The sequence below is a fragment of the Heterodontus francisci genome, chromosome 17 (genome assembly GCF_036365525.1).
Source record: "Heterodontus francisci isolate sHetFra1 chromosome 17, sHetFra1.hap1, whole genome shotgun sequence".
Classification (NCBI taxonomy): Eukaryota; Metazoa; Chordata; class Chondrichthyes; order Heterodontiformes; family Heterodontidae; genus Heterodontus; species Heterodontus francisci.
Genome location: NC_090387.1, coordinates 14,038,763 through 14,060,272, shown reverse-complemented (window position 1 = coordinate 14,060,272; position 21,510 = coordinate 14,038,763). Strand labels below are relative to the sequence as shown.

General features: G+C 44.3%; 1 protein-coding gene across 1 annotated transcript in view; it reads right to left on the bottom strand.

Moving 5' to 3' along the window:
* Positions 1–1,753: 1,753 nt before the first annotated feature.
* LOC137378723 (hypoxanthine-guanine phosphoribosyltransferase-like) overlaps positions 1,754–21,510 on the bottom strand; it is an 86,814-nt gene continuing 67,057 nt past the window's right edge. Inside the window, exons 9-11 of the mRNA XM_068049083.1 lie at positions 7,069–7,195; positions 4,331–4,419; positions 1,754–2,077 (exon numbers count right to left, since the gene is read on the bottom strand). Coding sequence (XP_067905184.1) covers positions 2,015–2,077; positions 4,331–4,419; positions 7,069–7,195 — 279 coding nt within the window. The 3' untranslated portion in view covers positions 1,754–2,014. The remainder of the gene's footprint in view (positions 2,078–4,330; positions 4,420–7,068; positions 7,196–21,510) is intronic.

Here is a 21,510-nt window from a genome sequence, read left to right as displayed (position 1 = left end):
TTACTGTTTGATTTATAATCTTTGCTGTATGATGCGCAGGTTATAAAAATATCCCCACCACCCCAATTGATAAACAAAAGCAAAAACTTGTTCAGAGGCTTAGCAACAGCGCCCTCACGTGGCTGCACACCAGTAATGCACTAAAGATACCCTTTTAAATAAAGTAAAAATTTTGACTCAGCTCCCTGCGGAACACATATAGACCTCTGTCCACATTGCATGAACTAGCCTCGCACTTCCATCACACCAGGTGAGTGGAATAACCATACACACACAAATAAGATATGACAATGGCTTAACGTTCTGCACGAGAGATTTAAACTTTAGACTCACATTGGGGTCAGTTCCTTGCGAACTATTTCAGTTCCGTTCAACATTACACTTAAGGATGCTTGATTTTTCGATTGCTGAACAGTGACCAGACATTCAGAAGACACTGAGGGGGGTGTTCAGGATCAAGGATTTCAACAATAATCTTCATAGGGCCGTATTGAGGGACGACTACAAGGCTGGGAGACTGAGGATGTTACAGCCACATCCCATTAAAGTGGATATTAAATGACCATGTGGCAATCTTTAAAGCAGGGTGTCCGAACCAGCTCCACTTCCTCAACCAAGAAACAGACAAACTGGACATTCACCTCACTGCTGCTTGTGGGATTTGCCTGGTACAGAATGACTTCTACAGTTACCTCCTGCTTTCAAATGTTTCAACACTATAGACTTTAAAGTAATACCAGTATCAGTAATTTTTTTAAAAAATATGAGCGTGCACATTTTAATCCCGGTCCTAAAGGAACAGAAACTCCACATCATTTGCGGAACACAGAGATTGGCATTTAACAGAATAATGATTAGTGATAACACTAATTAAGGACTGCCGCAGCCACCTATAAAATTGAATCTCTAAACAAGTAAGAAACTAAGACTATTTTCTAATTCTGGCCTCTGCTCTCCAGCAGTGACTCCGACTGCTCTCCACGCCGTGTGGTCAGTTATGTGCCTGCAGTAATGGAGGCCGTGGAAACAGGTCATGGCAATAGTTGAAAAAGCTATCCCATCCTCATATGTCACAAGAGGGCAGATGACCTACTCCTCAGCCTCTGCTAATACTTAAAGGATGGCCAGCAGTCCATTGAGGTTCATTTCCTTGCAGCACCACCTTCCTTGTGATGAAAGTGGGCAGTGTACACCTCAGTGTTGCAGCCAACATATCTTGCTGAAATAGAAGTCAACCACAGTGACAACAATCCTGAAAAGAACAGCAATTACTGTAATTCCTGCCAGCAATCCAAAAGCGTCTGAAAAGAGAGAAGCCAGGGTAAGCTCTGAGGTCAGCACTGGGAGGTAAACCACCTCCTTTGATAGAAACACAGGATGCAGGGATTGCAAACAACTAAAAGATAAGTTATAAATGCTGGCTCCTGTTAATGGGTTTAACAGTCTGTGGAACATTAAACTCGTTAACCACCTCTGTGCGATACGAGTCAACTGCCTTTTCCAAGACATGCGAACGCAATTTGTTTAAGCCAGTTCTATAAAGCTAACCCTCACTTCTCCTCCCCACCCCTCCACTCCCACACTTTTTAATTCTCGTGAAGAAGCTGCACCTAAAACATTAACCTGCGTTTTCCCTTTTCAGATACTGATTCTCCTGCCAGCACTTCCAAGTCCTCTTGACTTGAATTATTTTGTATGCAGTACAAAGAACATGACTGTCTTACCACAAAGACTTCATTCTCTCTCTCAATACTTTGTTTAAAGGCTACTTTAATAGATCTGGAATTATTCAATAACATAATCCTGAGCATTTCTTGAACAGCATTCAAGGTCAAGGACGAAAGAGCAATACATTGACGTAAGCCTGGAATATTCAACAGCAAGGAAGATTTTCCTGGCCCGCCACAAGGTTTCCTCCTTGTCCCTGTTGTGCATTTGCTGCATATCTCAAGTGTTTGTTAGTCCATTGTCTGCTTCATTCTACAGACAATCTTCTCGTGTCACATTCCTCTGGCTACTTTGGAACAGTAGTAAATATCCTCAGTCCATGCATGGCTTGGATTTCATCTTTTAATGCCTGTAATCAGAAAGAAAAAGAGAACTTGCATTTATGAAGCATCTTTCACAATCTCAAGATGCCGCAAAGCGCTTTACAGCCAATGAAGTATCTTTGAAATGTCGTCACTGTTGTAATGTAGGAAACGAGACAGCCAATTTACATATAGACAGCTCCCACAATCAGCTTTGTGATAATTACCAGATAGTCTGTTTTTGATAGGTCGAGGGATAAATATTGGCCAAGACACCAGGGAGAACTATCTTCAAAATAGCACCATGATCAGAGAGAACAGGGCCTCGTTTCTCAAACTGATTACAATCTAAGTGAATAAAACTTGCCCTTTATGAAGAAGCCTCCTGGGAATCTTGCAACATCAATAATGTGATAAAAATCTAATACCTGCACGCATTCTCTATCAATTTTTACAATTCCTATAAGTAATAATCGTTGCTGCAAACTGAACAGGATATAATGACAACCTCCCCACCAGTGGAAGCTCTGCACTCCCGCCACTGCCAAGAAGCTGCAATTATTTAGTTTAGTTTAGAGATACAGCACTGAAACAGGCTCTTCGGCCCACCGAGTCTGTGCCGACCATCAACCACCCATTTATACTAATCCTACACTAATCCCATATCCCCACCTGTCCCTATATTCCCCTACCACCTACCTATACTAGGGGCAATTTGTAATGGCCAATTAACCTATCAACCTGCAAGTCTTTGGCATGTGGGAGGAAACCGGAGCACTCAACGGAAACCCACGTGGTCACAGGGAGAACTTGCAAACTCCACACAGGCAGTACCCAGAATTGAACCCGGGTCGCTGGAGCTGTGAGGCTGCGGTGCTAACCACTGCGCCACTGTGCCGCCTTATGTGACAAGTCAGAGTCATTTACAGCATAGGAGGCCGCCATTCGACACATCGGGTCTATGCCAGCTCTCCATGGAGCAATCCAGTCAGTCCCACTCTCCTGCTCGATCCCTGTAACCATGCAAGTTTATTTCCTTCAAGTGCCCTGCCAATTTCCTTTTGAAATCATTGATTGTCTCCACTTTCACCAGTGCTTAATATGGGAATATAAAAATATGAAAAGAACTTTAAAATGGACACAAAATAATGTCTGCGTGCTGTAATCCACTTGTCCCCTGGCCTCCAGTAGCTGTGCTTCACTTGAGGATGACACAAAAAGACTTGCAATTATATTGCACCTCTCACTATCTCAGAACATCCCAAAGCACTTTACGACCAATTAAGTATTTCAGAAGTGTAGTCACTGTGGTAATGTAGGAAACACAGCAGCCAAATTTTGTACAACAGGGTCCCACAATCAATGTGATAATAACCAGCTAATCTGTTCTTAGTTATGTTGGTTGAGGGATAAATACTAACTAGGAGGCCAGGGATAACTCCCCTGCTCTTCTTCGAAATACTGGGATTGTTTACATCCACCGAATGCAGACGAGCCTCAGTTTAACGTCTCATCTGAAAGACAGCATCTCTGACAGTGCAGCACTCCCTCAGTGCTGCACTGGAGTTTCAGCTGGATTATGTGCTGAAGATTCTGGAGTGGATTTGAACTCAGGAGGCAATTGCGCTCCCCAATGAACCACAGCTGACACCACTAGCTAATCAAGACTTAATACACTAGGGTCTTCACTGATCTTGTGCACCACAGAAGACTGATTACATCAATAAAATTAATAGCCTGACAACTTGGCACATTTTTCAGCCACTTCAATGCTTATAAAGATTCAGTTTTGAAATAACAGAAGGAAACAAAAGCAAGCTTGCACATAAAGGCACCATTAAACAGGACAGAAACAATGACATGCAGAGGGCACTGATTCTTCAATGCAAAGCCCTGAAGACGAGCTGACCCCCTACCCATTCTGTGAAGCAACAGATGAGAAGGTGGACTCCCTCCTGTTTATATGGCAGGGCAGTAAAAGAACTCGAGATTAAGGTGCTGATAAGATTGGCTAGCAGCACTGCCATGGTACTCTGCATTGAGTGCTGTTCTCAGTAGAGGTGAGACACAAGTAAATGTTTATAAAAATTGCTTGTGTGTATTTGGAAAGTCAGGATACTTTGCATGCCCCGTGAGGTGAGTGTCGTTCTTCCAATGGATTTAGGTTGATTTGGAAACTAATGCTGCTTTCAGTTTTAACTCGAAATAACATTGGGACCTCGCGCCCATCCGCTTCTCGGCCCATGTTATTTCCCCCATCCACAGAGAAATGCAAAGCGCTAACCTGAAGGCACTAATACCTGATTGATCATCTGGTGTTGTTGGACCACTCGTTTTCCTTTAAACTCGACAGATTCAACATGGACTTCATACATGGCCCCGCAACCTCCTGTGGGAGAGAAAGCACTTCGTGGTTGTCTAACCTCTGAGCAATATAACTGGCAGCTCACTGATTTGTGGATCACCACAGTGGGCTTAATGAAGAGAACTGAACAATTTTAAGCAAAGCCTAATCCCTTTTTATAATTGAATTTAATCAGTAATACAGTGGGACTGTGGGTGCCTTGAATGCTCACTTGATACACAAGCCTGCACATTTTTAAATAGGTCATTCTCGGGATGTGGGCATCGCTGGCAAATCCAGCAATTATTGTCCATCGCTTAATTGCCCTTGAGAAGGCGGTGGTGAGTCACCTTCTTGAACCGCTGCAGTCGGTGTTGTGAAGGTACACCCAAAAAGCTGTTCGGGAGGGAGTCCCAGGATTTTGACCCAGCAACATATTGGGTGGTGTGTGACTTGGAGGGGGCACTTGGAGGTGGTGTACTTGCTGCCCTTGTTCTTCTAGATGGGACAGGTTATGGGTTTGTAAGGTGCCGCCAAAGAAGCTTGGTCTGTTGCTGCAGTGCAACAATCGCTTGGCCTGTGTCCATGGGCTGAGTATTTAACATACCCACAGAAGTCAAAATGGAGCCAAGTGCTGCTAGTGACAGCCAGTTACAGTAGGTGTCTTGGCATCGCAACCAGAACACCATGATTTGAGGTGATTCACTGGAGAAAACTGGTGGAAAAAAGCACGGAGTGGGGGGAAGAATACAAAATCTCCAATGACACATGGAGATGTTTGTCAGTCTTTCTCAAAGTACTGCCCTGCTGATTCTCCAACTACAATGCATTAGCAGAACAGTTCTGACCTACAAAAAAACATCTGACAGACGTACAGGGACGGGCTGCTTGTGTGCCTCCGAGACCATCCCAGAATCAAGGTCGTTGAAACTGTGAACACTGCTCACGAGTGTACAGTCCAGGTACTTTCTGCTACTGAATGTCTACAGTTTGGTTAGGAAATGGTTATATCACTCTGCTCCTAAGCAAGTGGTTAATTCTTGCTTGCAGGAAAAACTGGTGATGATGTTACAAGCATTTACTTGGTACGGTCATTGATGTTGAGGCAGGAGTGACACTGGGAATAAATTTTAAAAAGTACAGTCCAACCCCAGTGAGATCACAGTTTGCAGTAGTTCCATCCCGCATTGGAAATGCTGCTTTCAATCGTCACTTTCCCCTATTTTAACAGGTTCCCAATGTAAAGACTGCTCTGTGAATTACTGTAGGAAACAAGTGTAAACCATTCAGACTTGATTGTTCCTCTGCAGGTCCCAGCAGTCTGTATTCACATTTATCCAAAGTGTCACTCCTAGTGATTGTTCCAGAAGTGAAATTCACTCCCTGACGCAAGAACCCTTTCTCCTCACACCCCACAAAAAAACTAAACAGTAGCCACATTCTCCATGCCAGTCTCCTCCAATGCTCCTCTAAAGCCCAACTGCAGCTCTATTACGTTTCCAAGTGAACAGCGAGCCCTCCAGTATCTCACTCAAGGTGTCCTTGTTTTTATTCATTGGATGTGGGCGTCGCTGGCTAGGCCAGCATTTATTGCCCATCCCTAATTGCCCTCGAGAAGGCGGTGGTGAGCTGCCTTCTTGAACTTCTGCAGTCCATGTGAGGTAGGTACACCCACAGTGCTGTTAGAAAGGGAGATCCAGGATTTTGACCCAGCAACAGTGAAGGAATGGCGATATAGTTCCAAGTCAAGATGGTGCGTGCCTTGGAGAACTTGCAGGTGGTGGTGTTCCCATACATCTGCTGCCCTTGTTCTTCTAGGTGGTAGAGGTCGCAGGTTTGGAATTTGCTGTCTAAGTAGCCTTGGTGTGTTGCTGCAGTGCATCTTGTAGATGGCACTGTGCGTCTGTAGTGGAGGGAGTGAATGGAACCCTATCCACAATCAATCAAGCGGGCTGCTTTGTCCTGGATGGTGTCAAGCTTCTTGAGTGTTGTTGGAGCTGCACCCATCCAGGCAAGTGGAGAGTATTCCATCACACTCCTGACTTGTGCCTTGTAGATGGTGGACAGGCTTTGGGAAGTCAGGAGGTGAGTTACTTGCCGCAGGATTCCTAGCCTCTGACCTGCTCTTGAGGTCACGGTATTTATATGGTTACTCTAGTTCAGTTTCTGGTCAATGGTAACCCCCAGGATGTTGATTATCTGCATACAGGCTTGAAGAGTGCTGACAGAGTATTGAGGAGACAGTGGATATACACATGAGCCTGATCCTACCCTCACCCCATGCCCACACACTTGCAATTTCCAATCGGGTTTACTGGATTGGGAGGAAGCTCCCTGAAATGTTCTCCATCCCTCCACAGGGACTGAGCTCAATTTAGTATCATAGTAGAGATCAGCTAACTGACTGTGCAGAGAATGGGGATCAAAGCCTCATCCCAGTCTTGATCTGCTGGACTATCTACTGGACAAGTACAGGAGATGTTGGCACCAGCCCATTATGGGGTCACTTCCAGAGTGGCTCTGAAACTGGTCAGAAGCATGCAAATCATCAGCTACAGCCAGCACTATTTGCAAAGTCACCTTCCCTTCTATGCTTTTTAACCTTATTTTAGATAAAAGCATCACCACCCCTTCTCCAAACCTTTGTTCACTTCCTAAAGGTTTGTGCACGACATAGAAGTTTTCTGTACTTGCCTGATATATCCACAACTTTAACTGCTGAAGCATGAGGGAATTTATTTTTTAAAATGTTTGCGATACGGACCTCGCCATTGGTCTGTGCTGACAAGGCTCTTCTTATCGTAATTGAGAGTGAGCGTGTCTAGGGGTGAAAAACAAACAGCCAATTCAGAGATTCCAAGTACACCCACCGATACAATGATGATTTAGAAACATTAGGAACAAGGGTAAGCCATTCAGCCCCTTGATACTGTTCCACCATTTAATTAGTGCATGGTTGATCTGTATCTCCACTTTATTTTCCTATCTTCGCTGTGTTCCTCGATATCTTCACCTAAACAAAAATCTACCAATCTGTTTTGAAATTTTCAGTTAATCCCAGCCTCAACAGCTTCTTGAGGGGAGAGAAATCTGTGTGAAGAAGCGTTTCCTGACATCACCCCTAAACAGCCTAGCTCTAATTTTAAGATTAAGCCTCTTTGTCCTGGATTTCCACAACACAGGAAAAATTTGATCTATCCTATTGACTCCATTAATTATCTTAAACACAACTGGAGCTGGAGCAAGCTACAGAAATAGGGAGGGGTGAGGCCATGGAGAGTGTTAAACATGTGGATGAGAATTTTAAAACGGAGGCGTTGCCAGAGTTGCGAATGTAGGTCAATGTGCTCAGAGATGATGCAAACTTTGAGAGAGTTTGGACACAGACAGCAGAGAATTGGCTGAGCTTTAAGTTTATGGAGGTTGGAAGATGGGAGGCTGACCAAGAGAGCGAGCATTGGTCAAGTCTGGAGGTAACAAAAGCATGGATAAGGGTTTCAGCAGATGAGTTGAGGCAAGGACAATGACATTACCTAGAGAGGGATTACAATACTGCATTCTAATCAATTTCTCATGTCTGAATCACTTTAAGAGACAAAACTTCAAGCAAACTGCACTCTATGCAATCACACCACAGTATCCTTAAAGTCAGAATTAGACAGTTTTTGTTTGTACAGTAACCAGCTGCAAAAAGCAGAGCAGGAGAATTGCAGATCACTCGATGAAGACCAATAGTTCCAGGCGCTGTCCTGCTCCCTCAGTCTGATTCTCTCCTCTCCTAAAGGCAGCAGCTGCTCTACTGAGAGCGAGTTGCAGCAGGAAACCCCTCTTCCTCCTCTCTTCATAGACAGCCCTCCATTCCCCCTCCTCACTCCCACCCACCCACCCTTCCTCTCTTCTCCACCCCTACTACCACCACTGCTCCTCATCCCCAAACTTCATCCCTACCCGTTCCCCATCCTTTCTGCTCACCCCACCTCCCTCCTCCACCCATTCACCCTCATCCCCCCTCCCCAGCTGGGCAATTGTGCAGCAGGCTCCAGCCGAGCTGACAGCCCGGAGGTGGGGGTTTATGGCCGAACCCCAGCACAGCCTCCCTCCCCGGGGGCAGAGACCCTCGGCCTGGGATCTCGGCTGCTGCCGGCCTCCGGGTTTCCAGGCCCGAATCCCCCGGGCCCATGGCGGAGCGGCAGCCTGACTCACCGCGCCGCGACCCAGCGCCCGCAGCCAGGAGGCGGAATCCATCCGCTCGGCGCAGCTTTCTGACCTCACAGCCCGCGGGCGCAGGAGAGTGAGGTCACCGAGAACGGAGCTGCTCCCGGGCGCCACCAGGCGGAGAGAGGGAGAAATAGAGAGAGATAGAGAAGGTGGGGAGAGAGATAAAGGGGAGGAGATAGAGGGGGGGGGGGGAGAGTCAGGGAGATGGGACAGAGGAAGAGAGATAGAGGGTGGAGAGAGAGAGACAGACAGAGGGAGAGAGGGGGAGATGGAGACAGGGAGAGACAGAGGGAGAGAGAGGAAGACAAAAGGAGAGAGACAAAGGGAGAAAAAGAGAGATAGAGGTATAGAGTGAGACGAGAAATAGAGGGAATGGTGGCATAGTGGTAATGTCGCTGGATGACAAATACAGAGCCCTGGACTAATCATCTAGAGATATGAGTTCAAATTCCCTTCACACCAGCTGATGAATTTCAATTCAATTAAATAAAAAGTTAGTATCCGTGTCTGGTGACTATGAACCTACTGGATCATCATAAAAACCCATCTGGTTCACTCATGCCCTTTAGGGAAGTAAATCTGCCATTCTTACCTGGTCTGGCCTATACTTCACTCCAGTCCCACAGCAATCTGCCTGACTCTTAACTGCCGTCTGAAATGGGCCACTGAGTTGTATCAAACCACTACGAAAATGTCCACTGGCTGACCTGGGTGGAGACCCAGCACAGTGAGCAAAGAGTTAAAGCCAGGGAGAGAGCCTCCAGCGAAATCTTTGACAACAAAAGCAACATCTGCCAAACAACTATCGTGATGTCCCAACCAGGGAAGGAACTGATCGGTGAGTAGATGGTAAGTGTTTCCAGAAAATAGTTTAGAAAGTAAATGTGTGACAGGGCACTCCAGCCCTGTGGAATGCCCATCCTGTGCCATGTGGGAAATCCTGGTGCTTCTTGTGGCCACTTGTTCAGGAAGTGTTTCCAGCTCGAGCTCCTGGTTTCAGAGCTTGGGCATCGGCTAGAGCCACTATGGAGCATCTGTGAGTGGATAGCAAGTTTATGGCAGTGGTCACCCCACAGCTTAAAAATGTGCAGGCAGTGAGGGAATGAGTGACCACCAGAAGGACAGGGATCCCATGAGTGCATCTCGCTCTCCAACTCACTTCTGAATGCTCTCTGAATGCTAGTGTTAGTGATGGTTCCTCTGGGGAGTGCAGGCAGACCCAAGTCCATGGCACTGTGGGTGGCTCAGCTGTACAGTGGTGGAGGAAGAAAAGTGAAAAAGCAATAGTGGTCGTGGATTTGATAGTGAGGGGAACAGACAGCCGCTTCTGCGGCCACAGTCATGACTCCAGAATGATATGTTGCCTCCCTGGTTCCAGGGCCAAGGATGTCACTCAACTGCTGTAGGACATTCTGAGGGCAAAGGGGAAAAGCCAGAGGTCGTGGTCCATATCGGCACCAATGACATAGGCAGAATGAGGGATGAGTTCCTGAAGGCAAAGTTTAGGGAGCTAGGAGAGAGATTGATAAGCAGAATCTCAAAGGTAGTAATTAGATTAGATTAGAGATACAGCACTGAAACAGGCCCTTTGGCCCACCGAGTCTGTGCCGAACATCAACCACCCATTTATACTAATCCTACACTAATCCCATATTCCTACCAAACATCCCCACCTGTCCCTATATTTCCCTACGACCTACCTATACTAGTGACAATTTATAATGGCCAATTTACCTATCAACCTGCAAGTCTTTTGGCTTGTGGGAGGAAACCGGAGCACCCGGAGAAAACCCACGCAGACACAGGGAGAACTTGCAAACTTCGCACAGGCAGTACCCGGAATCGAACCCGGGTCCCTGGAGCTGTGAGGCTGCGGTGCTAACCACTGCGCCACTGTGCCGCCCTACGGATTACTCCCAGTGCCATGTGCTCGTGAGTACATAAATAGGAAGATAGAGCTGATGAATATGTGGTTGAAGAGATGGTGCAGGAGGGAGGGCTTTAGATTCCTGAGGCATTGGGATCGCTTCTGGGGGAGGTGGGACCTGTACAAGCCAGATGGGTTGCACCTCAACAGGACCGGGACCAATAACCTAGCAGAGGGTTTTGCTAGTGGTGTGCGGAAGGGTTTAAACTAACTTTGATGGGGGATGGAAACCTGACTGTAGATTCAGAATGGAGAGAAGAAAAGTTGGAAATGGAAGGCAGAAAATTAGTAAGCGTGTTTGGAAGGCAGAGGAAACAAAGGCTAGAAAATAGACAAGAAGGGAGTTTGACAGTCAATCCTGCAAGGTCCTCCTCACTAATGTTTCAGGGACTTGTGCCAAAATTGGGAGTGTTGTGCCGTAGATTAGTCAAGCACCAATGTGATATAGTCATACCCATCGAATCATACCTTACAGCCAATGTCCAGACTCCTCCATCACCATCTTACCAGAGGCGGCGGCACATACAGTCAGGAGGAAGTGTCCCAGGAGTCCTCAACATCGACTTTGGATCCCATGAAGTCTCATAGCATCAGGTCAAACATCAGAAGGAAACCTGCTGATTACCACCTACCGCCCTCACTCAGCTGATGAATAAATATTCCTCCATATTGGAAAAAGCACTGAGGGCAGCAAGAGTGCAGAATGTGGAGGACTTCAATATCCATCGCCTAGAACAGCTCAGTAGCACCCCTACTGGCCGAGTACTGAAGACATAGCTGCTAGACTGTGCCTGCAGCAGGTGGTAAAAGAACCAACACAAGGGAAAAATCTACTTGTCCTCCCTCTCACCAATCTACCTATCATAGATGCATCTGTCCATGACAGTATTGGTAGGGGTGCCCACTGCACATTCCTTGCGGAGTCAAAGTCCCTTCTTCACACTGAGGACACCCTCCATCATTGGTGTGGCATTACCACTGTACTAAACGGGATAGATTCAGAACAGATCTAGCCGCTCCAATCTGGGCATCCATGAGAAGCTGTGGGTCATCAGCAGCAGCAAAATCATTTTCCACTAGTCTATAACCTCATGGCCCACCTCTATCCCTCCCTCTACCATTACCATCAAGCCAGCTGATCAACACTGGTTCAATGAGGGGTATAAAAGAGCGTCAGGAGCAGCAGCAGACATACTGTAGACCTAGTAAAAACACATAGTAAAACACATAAGAACTTAATTAAAACAAAGGGGCCAGTAACACAACAATGAACAGTGTGTTGAAGCGGGATGAGTATAAACGGGCACAGCACACAGATGGCCGAGGAATTGTAGATAGTATAGCAAAAATGTTGAGGATCCCAGATACAGTCCTTGCAAGTAGCAGATAAAGGGAGTCATCATGGACGCCAGATATGATTAAACTCATAATAGACAATGGGAAACTGTGAAGTTTTGAACAGGTTCTCACTGAGCCAAATAAGGAATTATCATTATGTCATTATACCAGACCCCCTATGAGTAAGTAAGAGGGGTGGGTCTTAGAAACAAGATTTAACCCCTGACTGAAACTGAGGAGGGTACGAGAACCCCTGGGAAGAACACTCGAGAAGATACCCTGAGCCAGGGGCTCAGAGAACTAAAGAGCAGCCGCAAGTCCGAGACTGATCACCTCGTTTCTTGACCGGTAGTATACTGTACAAGTAGTGAGACCTTGTACTTTGATGAGTTTTGATACTGTACAAGTAGTGAGAGCTTGTACTTGATGATTTAGTGTGTGAATAAAATATTGATATACCTTTCACCAATCGGATTCCGTGGATTCTTTAAGAGTAAGTGCGTGTTAGGCACAACAATACCTAAAAATATGGAGCCAACCTGGTGAAGTTACAACACAGGAATACATGCATGCCAAAGAGCAGAAGCAGCATGTGATAGACAGAGCAAAGAAATCCCACAATGAAGCTTTGCACTCCTGCCACATCTAACCATGAATTGTGGACAATTAAACAACTATCAGGAGAAGGAGGTTCCACAAACATCACCATTCTCAATGATGATAGAGCCCAGCACATTAGTGCAAAAGCCAAATCTCAAACATTTGTAGCCATTGTTACGACCAACTGCTCCTGTCAAAGCCCCCAATCAGAATATACAATTCTGATTGTGGTGGGAGAGACACACTGATAATTCAAACCCATCGCTCCACAGATCGCCTAACATATCATTTAAAAACTTTCCAAATTGTACCATCTATTAACCCCTGAATGAAGCTAACCAAACCAGGTGTCTTTAAATCAACAAATTAATCCTTTAATTAGAAGAACTAAATTCTTAAACACTATGAAGCTATAAACAATATTTAAAATAGAAAAAAATTAGAGTCCTTGCAAATTTTACAGTCCAATGTTGTTTGAAGTCCTCGCAGAATGTTGTTCGAAGTCCAGCAAATTTCAACAACTAACAACTTGCAAACACTTTCAACAGAATCAATATGACTTTAGAGTTTTTGAGGGATAAAAGATTGTCACAGTCTAACTTCTCCTTCTTCAGTTTAAATTACCAGAGATCTGTGTCTTGGCTTGACTTGACTTTTTAGAATTTCAAGAGATAATAATTAAACAGACAAAATTCCTATTTCCTTCAGTTTAAATGGTTGAGAGCTCTTTTTCAGTGCTGACACCACAGCTGTCTGTGTCTTCTGTCTGTGTGTTCAAACTGTCTTACTAACTGCCAGTTCAAACTGAATTGTAACAAATGTATCACATCAGGCTCACTCCCAGTGGCTGTTTCCATGGTATCAAGAATGCACCCTTTGAATCGCAGTCTGCAAATGGCTGTTTCTAAGGCAACGAAAATGCACCTTCCTATAACTCCTAAGGCTTACCGGCTCTTAAAGCAATACTGATCCCTTGCAAGCCTTAAAGGCAAACCACACATTCCCAAAAAAAACTACAGGACTATGACACCTCCACCCTTAGCGGAATGAAACACCATTCCTGAAATGCGTTTCATTACAATGGTAAAAAAAATTGAAAAAAACGCTAGCACATTTTTTTCCATGCATTTACAGATATAGGCATTTCTAAAAAAAAAATGTTTAGATTACAGCAACAAGTTCCACCAGAACATTTCGGCTTGAAATTTTCAAAAGGTTGTTCCAATTAACTGTTTCAAATTTACAAGCATAGTCTTCCAATTGTTTCGGGTTTTCCTTCCAAGTGTCCCTATTGTCCATTACCTCAGCCAGGTGAGCTGCACAGCTAGGAGCACTGACCACTACTGGGTTCACTATTCTCTGAGAAGTTTCTCGAGTACCCCTTAACCTATGTGGCATCACTTGACACTGGAAAACCCTGTCCGGTGTAACAGAAGCTGATTTTTTCTTAGCCTGGGGTGTCAAAGGAATTTGACAGTATCCCTCCAACACATCTGTCTCTTTAAGACACATTGTGTTGCCCACTCTGTCCAGACAGTCCTGTAAATGAAAATTTGGCTAGGAGTCTGCCTTCCTTTCCACAGTGACTTTTCTAGAGTCTATGCAAGTTTTTGCCGTCCCACCAGGTTTAGTCATCAAGATCATCTGTGAATTCCAGCTGTCCTGTCTAGCTTCATCTAAGCTGCCCTTCAGCATGCATTGTACCTCTGCTTCCACTTGGGCCTGTCTGTCTGGACCTAAGCGACAAGGATGTCGTTTTAAAGGAATGGCTTCCCCTATACCCACATCATGTGTGGCTAAGGTTGTACATCCTGGCTTATCCCTACAAACTTTTTGAAACATTGTGAAAACCCTGGTTAGGACTTCACGCTGTTTTGCCTCTAAGTGTAAAAACCTATTGTTTAATTTTCCTAGCCATCTGCGTTCGCTGATTGGATAGTTGGAGGTTCAATCTGAGAATTTCCTAAGCCTGCTTCTGCCTCATCCTCACTATCCTTTTCCTTCTCCACAGTCCCAATTACCTGACATACCTGTACTGGCTTATCCTCTTCCCTGTGGTAATATGATTTGAGCAAATTAATGTGACACAACCGGTTCTTCATCCGGCCATCAGGGGTGTCAATCAAGTAATCTACCTTACCCACTCTTTTTATCACTCTATGTGGGCCACTGAACCGTGCTTTTAATGATTCTCCCTGTGATGGTAACAACACGAATACCTCATTCCTGGTTTTATGGTAGGTTGTGGTTTTCCCACCGTTTGACAGGTGTGACATGCCCTACAAAATTGTTTCACATCCTTTGTAAGACCTGGACAGTAATAATGCTTGCTTACGTGTGATTTGATCTTCCGAATTCCCCTATGTCCTGAAAAAGGAATGTCGTGTGCTATCCTTAATAATCCTTGGCGATATTTAGGTGGTACCACTATCTGTTCAACAACTGTCCAGTTTTTGTCGGCAGGTCTATGAGGCGGTCTCCATTTCCTCCTCAAAACCCCATTTTCCATAGAATAGCCTTTCAGCTCAGCTTCTGACAGAGCCGTCTGTGATATTTGGTAGATCTCTGGATCAGCTTGCTGTGCTGCAATGATAGACGATCTGTTAAACATCTCATTTTGATTATCTAAATCCCCAAAGGTTTCAGATGCCCGACTATTTATTTGTGGTGCCCCTTTTACCTCTGACAATGGGTCCTGTTTAGCCATTGCTCGGGTAACAACACACGCAGGAAATATTCTCGGAACTTGCTCCTGTAATTGCTCCATTTCCTTAATTTCACTTGGTTCCTCTGTAACCATAGGAGAAACAGATATTTTTGATCCAGCCAAATCATTTCCTAGGTGTAGATCAACTCCCTTTACTGGTAAACTGTGGACAACACCTACAGTTACTATCCCAGATATTGAGTCACTCTCTAGGCATATTCTGTAGGGTATACACACTCAGCCAATTCCATTTACTAAAACTTTAGCGTTCAAGGCGCTCTCTGGTGGAAACCTCATATCTTTCCTGAGCAAGAGTGTTTGGGTTGCTCCTGTATCCTTGAGTATAATGTTAGGTTTTCCTGCCTCACTTACAGGATACGGAGTTACTGTCCCTTTGACAAAAAATCATTATAACTCTCAGGTAGTTTATTCTTAACCTCTACACTCCTCTTAATCTTAGTATCTGGTTTCACATTCACAGCTGTCGTTAAAGCTACAGCCTGGTCTGCTATACTTTCAGTCAGAGTCTTTTCCTCTGCACTAACTTTGCGTACCCCAACAAGCCCTATGGGTTTATCACACAATTTCCAGCACTGTGAACGAAGATGACCCGTTTTGTTGCAATGATAACACTTGTGAACCTCACTTCTACCTTCAGCACCTTCCTTTCTGACCTGAGGAGGTGATCCTGGGGCATTCCCAGCTGTTCCTCCTTGTCCCCGGCTACTTGCCTTCCTTTCACTCTCCCACTTTCTATCCTTCTCGGGTTTATGGGGGTGACGGACAAAATAGGTTGGCTTATTCACAAGCTCAAAATAATTAGCAATCTCTGCTGCTTGCCTAGCTTTCAAAACTTTCAGGTTATTTATATGAGTCTCACTGCTGAAGGAATGGAGTTTTTAAACTCTTCTAAGAGAATCAATTCTCGAAGGTTCTCATACGTGGTTTCTATCTTTAATGCCCGTAAAAATTCATTTGCTTCACCCGCTCAAATTCTAACTACGTCTGCCCAGTCAATCTCCGCAAGTTCCTAAACTTCTGACAGTAAGCTTCAGGGACCAACTCATATGCAGAGAGAATAGCCTTTTTTGACATCTCATAATCTGCAGAAGCCTCTTCAGAAAGCATGGCATGAGCTTCATGAGCTCTGCCTACCAGCCTGCCCTGCATGAGCAATGTCCAGCTTTCTTTTGGCCATTTCATCTGTTTGGCTAATTTTTCAAAAGATATGAAAAATGCCTCTATGTCCCTTTCCTCAAACTTAGGAAGAGCCTGTATAAATTAAAACAACTTCTTGCTGGGTCCTGATATCTAAACTCAGATTCTTCATGACCCGAATTTTCCCTGGATTTAAGACTACCCCTTTGTCTTAGTTCCATCTCTTTTAGCTTAAATTCCCTCTCTTCTCTTTCACTCTCTCTCCGAAATGCTCTCTCTTTCTCCCTTTCCTCCAATTCAAGTTTTCTTAATTCTTTTCCTGCCTCAAGTTTTTTTGTTTCTTTTTCCTGCTGAAGCTCCAGTTTTTTCATTTCTAACTGAAACCTAGCCAATTCCACTGCATCAGTCTTCGACTTACTACCAGAAATTGCTGAGGCCTTGACAGAAATCTTTATATTGGCTACAGGTGAGGTCCCAGAGGACTGGAGAATAGCCAATGTTGTTCCTTTGTTTAAGAAGTGTAGCAAGGATAATCCAGGAAATTATAGGCCGGTGAGCCTTATGTCAGTGGTAGGGAAATTATTAGAGAGGATTCTTCGGAACAGGATTTACTCCCATTTGGAAACAAATGAACTTATTCGCGAGAGGCAGCATGGTTTTGTGAAGGGGAGGTCATGTCTCACTAACTTGATTGAGTTTTTTGAGGAAGTGACAAAGATGATTGATGAAGGAAGGGCAGTGGATGTTGTCTATATGGACTTCAGTAAAGCCTTTGACAAGGTCCCTCATGGCAGACTGGTACAAAAGCTGAAGTCACACGGGATCAGAGGTGAGCTGGCAAGATGGATACAGAACTGGTTCAGTCATAGAAGACAGAGGGTAGCAGTGGAAGGGTGCTTTTCTGAATGGAGGGCTGTGACTAGTGGTGTTCCACAGGGATCAGTGCTGGGATCTTTGCTGTTTGTATTATATATAAATGATTTGGAGGAAAATGTAGCTGGTCTGATTAATAAGTTTGCGGACGACACAAAGGTTGGTGGAGTTGCGGATAATGATGAGGATTGTCAGATGATACAGCAGGATATAGATCGGTTGGAGACTTGGACGGAGAAATGGCAGATGGAGTTTAATCCGGACGAATGTGAGGTAATGCATTTTGAAAGATCTAATACAGGTGGGAAGTATACAGTAAATGGCAGAACCCTTAGGAGTATTGACAGGCAGAGAGATCTGGGCGTACAGGTCCACAGGTCACTGAAAGTGGCAACGCAGGTGGATAAGGTAGTCAAGAAGGCATACGGCATGCTTGCCTTCATCGGTCGGGGCATAGAGTATAAAAATTGGCAAGTTATGCTGCAGCTGTACAGAACCTTAGTTAGGCTACACTTAAAATATTGCGTGCAATTCTGATCGCCACACTATCAGAAGGATGTGGAGGCTTTGGAGAGGGCACAGAAGAGGTTTACCAGGATGTTACCTGGTCTGGAGGGCATTAGCTATGAAGAAAGGTTGGATAAACTCGGATTGTTTTCACTGGAACGACGGAGGTGGAGGGGCGACATGATAGAGGTTTACAAAGTTATGAGTGGCATGGACAGAGTGGATAGTCAGAAGCTTTTTCCCAGGGTGGAAGAGTCAGTTACGAGGGGACATAGGTTTAAGGTGCGAAGGGCAAAGTTTAGAGGGGATGTGCGAGGCAAGTTCTTTACACAGTTAGTGCCTGGAACTTGCTGCCGGGGGAGGTGGTGGAAGCAGGTACAATAGCAACGTTTAAGAGGCATCTTGACAAATACATGAATAGAATGGGAATAGAGGGATACGGTCCCCGGAAGTGCAAAAGTTTTTAGTTTAGACAGGCATCAAGATCGGCGCAGGCTTGGAGGGCCGAATGGCCTGTTCCTTTGTTGTACTGTTCATTGTTCGACCTTTATGTCTTTCATTTTCTCTTTCTTGTTCCTCGTATTGCCCCTCATCTGTATTATCACCATCATCTTCTATCAATTCCAGATGTTCAGCTATTATATCAATTATCTCTGCTTTTTTGTCACCTGATTTCAATTCCAACCCCAATTTCACTGCCAATTCTTTCAATTTGTTCTTAGTTAAAATTATCAAGTCACTCAGGGAAACATTCTTTCTCAAAACCTCTGCTACAACCACTAATGCCATAATAGATTGTACCTTATTATACAAGAGACCTGGTTATTTTAATTTCTTTGTAATTGGTGTCAGATTTAAATCCCAACAATCAAGTTTCCAATTGATAAGATCCTGGACTCGAGAGCAATTAATCTGATGCCAAACACAAGACCCCAATTTAAATATGTTATCCCAGAGACGAGTAATTACTATGATTCCAAATGTGAGCCCTCCAGATTGGTCTGATTCTGATCCCAGACGCGAGCCACCAGATTAAATATGATTCAACTGTGAGTGAGCCCCCAATTAAGATACAATTCAAATCCAGAAACCCAATATGTGATTCAAATCTTGAGTGAGCCCCAATTAATACATTATTCAAATCCTGGACGAGTCCCCAATAAATATGTTACGACGGACCGCTCCTGTCAAAGCCCCCAATGAAAATATATGATTCTGATAGTGGTGGGAGAAACGCACTGATAATTCAATCCCGTCGCTCCACAGATCATTTAAAAACTTTCCAAATTGTACCATCTATTAACCCCCGAATGAGGCTAACCAAACCAAGTGTCTTTAAATCAACAAATTAATTCTTTAATTAGAAGAACTAAATTCTTAAACACTATGAAGATATAAACAACATTTAAAATAGAAAAAAATTAGAGTCCTTGCAAATTTACAGTCCAATGCTGTTCAAAGTCGCTGAAGAATGTTGTTCAAAGTCCTCGCAGAATGTTGTGCGAAGTCCAGCGAATTTCAACAATTAACAACTTGCAAACACTTGCAACAGAATTAATCTGACTTTAGAGTTTTTGAGGGATAAAAGATTGTCACAGTCTAATTTCCCTTTCTTCAGTTTAAATTACTTCAATTTAAATCTGTGTCTTGGCTTGACTTTTTAGAATTTCAAGAGATAATAATTAAATAGACAAAATTCCTATTTCCTTCAGTTTAGAGATACAGCACTGAAACAGGCCCTTCGGCCCACTGGGTCTGTGCCGACCATCAACCACCCATCTATACTAATCCTACACTAATCCCATATTCCTACCAAACATCCCCACCTGTCCCTATATTTCCCTACCACCTACCTATACTAGGGGCAATTTATAATGGCCAATTTACCTACCAACCTGCAAGTCTTTTGGCTTGTGGGAGGAAACCGGAGCACCCGGAGGAAACCCACGCAGACACAGGGAGAACTTGCAAACTCCACACAGGCAGTACCCAGAATTGAACCCAGGTCGCTGGAGCTGTGAGGCTGCAGTGCTAACCACTGCGCTGCCCTGGTTTAAATGGTTGAGAGCTCTTTTTCAGTGCTGACACCACAGCTGTCTGTGTCTTCTGTCTGTGTGTTCAAACTGTTTTACTAACTGCCAGTTCAAACTGAATTGTAACAAATGTATCACATCAGGCTCACTCCCAGTGGCTGTTTTCGTGGTACAGAGAATGCACCTTTTGAATCGCAGTCTCCAAATGGCTGTTTCTAAGGCAACGAAAATGCACCTTCTTTTAACTCCTAAGGCTTGACGGCTCTTAAAACAATACTGATCCCTTGCAAGCCTTAAAGGCAAACTGTATATTCCGAAAAAAAAAACTACAGGACCATGACACCATCTTGACCCAGAATGTCAGCATCCTATTTGATCCCAAGTTGTGCTTCTGACCATACGTCCACACCATCGTGAGGACCGCCTATTTCCACCTCTGCAACATCACCAATCTCTGTCCCTTCCTCAGCCTATCTTCTGCTGAAGCCCTCATTCATGCCTTTATTTCCTGCAGATTTGATTATTCAATATTCTCCCGGGTAACCTCCCACCCTCCATAAATTTGAACTCATCCAAAACTCTGCTACCCATATCCTAACTCGCACCAAGTCCCATTTACCCATTACTTTAGTTCTTGCTGACCTACTTCGGTTCCCCCTCAGCCTTCCCTCTAAACCGCATGGCTGTGCAGCAACACGAAAATCCCCGTGTAGGCCGCGCACATGTTGGCCCCTTTATTGTGTGTGCACAACCACGCAAAAGAAATTGAAAGGGGCCACTCACTTAATTGCCCTTGCATTCCAAAAATAAATTAGAGGGTACATTGCTCAAAGTCCAGCAATATCTCATCTTTGTTTTCAAATCCCTCCATAGTCTCATCCCTTCCTCCTTCAATAACCTTCATTAACTTACAACCATCTGAGTTCTCTGCACGCCTCCTCTTACACCATGTCTTTTAATTTCTATCTAAATCTTTTATTGGGGGATGGGCATTTAGCTGCCTCGGCTCCAGAATTCCTTCCCCAAGCTTCTCTACTTCTCTGTCCTCCTGATAATGCTCCTGTGAAGCACCTTGGGATGTTTTATTACGTTAAAGGTGCTATATAAATGCAAGTTGTTGTTGTGTGCAATACTTTTCCATGTGGACTGATCATTTTACAATGAAGCCTACAACGGATTGTCTTACAAGTTAGAGCTTACAAAAGCACATTGGTTGAAAACCATCGTGATCTTTAAAAAAAAATCTTTCAATAGAGACTTAATTTGGTCAGCTATGCTCAGTTCCAGATTTCTAAACGGCGTGTAAAACCCTCCACACTCCTCGTTTTTTTCTTTTGCCGATTTTCCCCCTTGCTTCATGCCAAGGCTTGCTGGATTACAAAAGTACAGTCAAGTCCTTTGCTATCTTGCCCCAAGATGTCATTTATTATAGAATCAAACAATTCCATAGCACAGGAAGGAGGCCCCTCACTGCTGTGTTGCTCACTCAAAAAACAATCCATTTCGTCCCACTTCTCAGCCCTTTCTCTATCGCTTTTAATATTTACCCAATTCCTTTTTAAAAGCTACTATGGATGTCATAACTTGCATTTATATTGTACCTTTAAGATCGTAAAACGTTCCAAGGTGTTTCACAGGAGCGTAACCAGATATATTTTAAAAATTGACACCGAGGTATCAGAGGAGACGTTTGACCAAGCTTTTGGCTGCCTGTCCTAAGATTTTATGGAGTGTCTTAAAGGAGCTAAGACAGTAGAAAGGTGGAGAGGTTTAGG